Source organism: Hylobates moloch, unplaced genomic scaffold (genome assembly GCF_009828535.3).
Source record: "Hylobates moloch isolate HMO894 unplaced genomic scaffold, HMol_V3 SCAFFOLD_8, whole genome shotgun sequence".
NCBI lineage: Eukaryota > Metazoa > Chordata > Mammalia > Primates > Hylobatidae > Hylobates > Hylobates moloch.
Genome location: NW_026652283.1, coordinates 121,390,565 through 121,394,404, shown reverse-complemented (window position 1 = coordinate 121,394,404; position 3,840 = coordinate 121,390,565). Strand labels below are relative to the sequence as shown.

Here is a 3,840-nt window from a genome sequence, read left to right as displayed (position 1 = left end):
AACACACTTCACATGCACAGTGCACACTCGAATGCTATTTAATTCTGAGGGGAATTGGACGACCCTTGACTCCCTCCTCCCTCTGACTTATTAATTTTCATTTTCTAGATCTCATGGACTTTTTCATAAAGCTTACGTTTTATATTTTACGATTTGTATTGAAGCATAATTTGCAGAGTGAAAAGCACCAATCTTGGGAGTTCAGCCAGGTATGTTTTGGCGAATGTGTTCACGTGTGTGACGCCGGTCCCCATTGTGACATGGAGCATTCCTATCCAGCCCCAGACTACACCTTCCCCTTCCCTGCCTCCTCTCCTGATCCGCTGCACTGCATTCCCTACACAGCAGACAGAGCGGGAATCATGCCGTTCTTCTAAGGAACATCCTCCAGTGACTTCATTGCACTGAGAAGCCCCTCCTGGCCCTTGCGGGCCGCTGTGCTCTGGGCCCTCCTTCACCTCTGACTGGTCCCGCAGCTCCCAATCACTGGCCTTCCTGGCTCCGAGCACAAAGCCCATCTTAGCACCTCAGGCCCTTTGCATTTGCTCCCCTGCCTCCCTTTCTGGAATTCTGCCCCTGAGATCTGCGTGAGTTGAGCCCTTTCATCATCTGGGTCTCAGGTCAGGAACGGTGGGTGACCAAGACTCTCCCCTTGACCAAACTTTAGCCAGGCTCCTCTGAGCCATCTTTTCAACTAGGGCTGGACTTTGGTCCTGTCTGTCTTTGTTCTGCCCAGCGCCATCTTATCAAAGAATCCTGCTAGTTCACCCCTCGACTTTCTAGGTTACCCCCTACTTGCTAGGTCACCCCCCATTTACTAGGCCAACCCCCCCTTCCTGGGGCCCCCCCCCCTTGCTAGGTGTCACCCCCACTTGCTAGGTCACTCCCCCACCCTTGCTATCTGACTGTGTTATTTATTCCCCACCTTTGATGTCTAAGTCTCTGACCGCCTTTGTCAAGAATCCTGTTAGGTCCCATAGTCAGGTTTTGAGGCAGCTGCCGCAAGGTTATGGAGGAGGAAATGAAGCCTCCATTTCTGTGCTAGGTTTGTCGAGTCCATTCAGGTAGAAAGTGGCAAAGTCAGGCTTGGAAATGGGTTTTGTGAGTCCATGTTTCTCATTGTTCAGACCTGCCTTGGAGAACCATTCCCTCCACGTCTTCTCTCTGCATTTTAGAGAACTGGAAAGTAGGCCACTTTAACGTGGCCTCTCCTACAAAGAGGTAAGAAGACCCGGCAGAAGGGCAGAAGAACTGGGAGTCTGGTCAGACCTCTGGATGAATGTCAGGGTTGTTGTTATACCCAGGACTATCTGTTGTCACCCTCTTGTCTCTGGACATAGTGACAAGGGACAAGGCAAAGAGAGAGGGCCTGTGTTCTTGTGGACATGTGGTGCGCATGAGGAAGCAGAATGGGTGGTGTAGGATGACTGGCTATGGCTGTGGGCTCACCCTAGTGGGACGTCGGGTTGGCAAGGTTCTGGCCAGAGTCAGAAGGGCCAGGACTCCACGTTCGTTCCTCCTGTGTTTGTATCACATGCAAACCAAAAATAAAATTCTAACCCTCCAACCAACTGAATGGACCCCTCCTCTCAGCCCAAGGCATTCCAATGTTAACCTCAAATGCTAGTTCAGGCCATGGTGGGACGTGGGGATCAGGAGTGCCTCATTATACTCTCCTCCCGTTGGAATTCAGGCACAGCTGGCCAGCATTAACATTAAAACAGTGCTTAAGGCCAGGTGCGGTGGCTCATGCCTGTAATCCCAGCACTTTGGGAGGCCGAGGTGGGTGGATCACTTGAGGTCAGGAGTTCGAGACCAGCCTAGTCAGCATAGGGAAACCCTGTCTCTACTAAAAATACAAAAATTACTTGGCATGGTGACGCATACCTGTAATCCTAGCTACTTGGGAGGCTGAGGCAGGAGAATCACTTGAACCCAGGAGGTAGAGGTTGCAGTGAGCCAAGATCGTGCCACTGCACTGCAGCCTGGGCAATAGAGCGAGACTCCATCTCAGAAAGCAAAAAACAAAAAAAACCCAAATCCTCTCTTCTCTCAACATCCTCTCTGCCATTTCTCTGGTCTACATAGAGAACTCTTTTGAAGAGCTAGTGTTTTGAGATAAGACTTGTGTTTTTATTTTTGCATCTGAAGAATCCTGAATTATCAAACACCAGAAAAGCACAAACACAAAATAACTTGCTGAAAGGACTTTATTTGAGATGAGGAAACAAAGTTGATGGCAAAGTATAGGACACACAACAGTTTCCTTCTAGGTCATAAAGCAAATTATGAATACATTTCTCTCTGTTCTCATCCCTCAGAGGCAGCAGAATCTGTGGTTAACACCCGCGACAGTGCAGGTCCCATGGGAATATTCTGTTGAAAAACAGGACCTTCTGCAATGGCAAGTGAAACTCCTTGCTGAGCCTGGGGACAGAGAGAGAGAGAGCATCAGAAATTGAGTACCAGGGTCAGCAGCGGGCAGTAAAGAGAATCTTCGGGAAGTTGCATGCTTGCTGACATGTAATGCTGGCTGCATTACAGCCAATAGCATGATTGCACCATTAATAGATACACAGAGCAGTGTTGGTCACACACAGGATTACAGACCCATTCTGATATGCTGCACTTATCTGCTCCTGCCATGTCACACACACACATCTGAATGCACCCATATGACTGTCTCCAGTTTCCAACGGTTCCTATAAAAGTCAGATTAAAAAACATGCCTTTAGCAGCTGGATGTGGTGGCTTATGCCTGTAATCCCAGCACTTTGGGAAGCCAAGGTGGGTGTATCACAAGGTCAGGAGTTCAAGACTAGCCTGGCCAAGATGGTGAAACCCCGTCTCTACTAAAAAAAAAAATACAAAATTTAGCTAGGCTTGGTGGCTGGTGCCTGTAATCCTGGTGACTTGGGAGGCTGAGGCAGAGAATTGCTTGAACCCAGGAGGCAGAGGTTGCAGTGAGCTGAGATAGTGACACTGCACTCCAGCCTGGGCGACAGAGAGAGACTCCATCAAACAAAACAAAACAAAGCAAAGCAAAACAAAACATTCCTTTAAAATTAGGCTCTCTTCCTTGAAGTAGAGACTCTTCAATACATTACTACGTAGCAAAAAATTAGAAAATTTCATAGACTTATCATAGAATTAAAAAATCTTTAGAGAAAAGTCATGCCTTGAATATCACTGATTCCTCCTTTTCGGTACAAACATAAAGTAATTGAGGCCTGGGGAGGTGATCATCTAAGAGAAAGGGCCAGCTGTTGGATCTAATTCCAGAGGTGCTTGGTTTTCCTGTCTACACTCCTAGCTCTGCAATGCTGGTGTCTCTTACCCAAAGCTCTAAGACTTGAGCTTGAATCCCCTGCAAAGGAGATGGCAAAGTCCTGGTCATCTGCCCCACGCTGCTCCTGGGCGTCAGCCTCATAAGCTCTGGCCTGGAGTGGCTCATCCTCGGCTTGGAGTGGCTCAGCCTTGGCCTGGAGGGCCACGAGGAGAACAGCAGCAAGGAGGGTGAGGGTTCTCATGGCTAGGGTCACTGGAGGAGAGAGGGCAGGAGGAGATGTGTGGGGAGTGAGGAGCAGCCTTGATTTATAGGTCTGCTGGGAGAAGGCTCAGGGGCAGATGTTGCGGTGAGACGGGGTGTGCATGGGATTGGGGAGCAGAAGAGCTACCCTTGCCCTCCAGGTCCCTTTGATGCTCCTTTGTTCTCCAAGCTTCATTGTAGTGTGAGGCTGTTTATTGAGTGTCTGTTCTGGTCCCAGCTGATAGTGATGATAAGAACAGTGTTACATTTTCCTGTTTTCCATCTGCTGGAATATTTACTTCTTAATATTC

The 3,840-nt window shown here is 48.7% G+C and overlaps 1 protein-coding gene across 1 annotated transcript; it reads right to left on the bottom strand.

Annotated features, from left to right (window-relative positions):
* Positions 1–2,196: 2,196 nt before the first annotated feature.
* On the bottom strand, positions 2,197–3,571 carry DEFA6 (defensin alpha 6). The gene is made up of 2 exons (XM_032159166.3): positions 3,338–3,571; positions 2,197–2,427 (listed from the first exon to the last, which is right to left on the bottom strand). The coding sequence occupies exons 1-2, from the start codon at positions 3,528–3,530 to the stop codon at positions 2,318–2,320; spliced, it is 303 nt and encodes a 100-aa protein (XP_032015057.1). The 5' UTR covers positions 3,531–3,571; the 3' UTR covers positions 2,197–2,317.
* Positions 3,572–3,840: the final 269 nt, after the last annotated feature.

Bases quoted from the DNA above. Each gene is read 5' to 3' on its own strand.
- DEFA6 (XM_032159166.3), bottom strand. From the start codon at position 3,530: ATGAGAACCCTCACCCTCCTTGCTGCTGTTCTCCTCGTGGCCCTCCAG. The intron at 2,428-3,337 runs GTAAGAGACACC...CTCTGTCCCCAG, and splicing joins CTCAAGTCTTAGAGCTTTGG to GCTCAGCAAGGAGTTTCACT.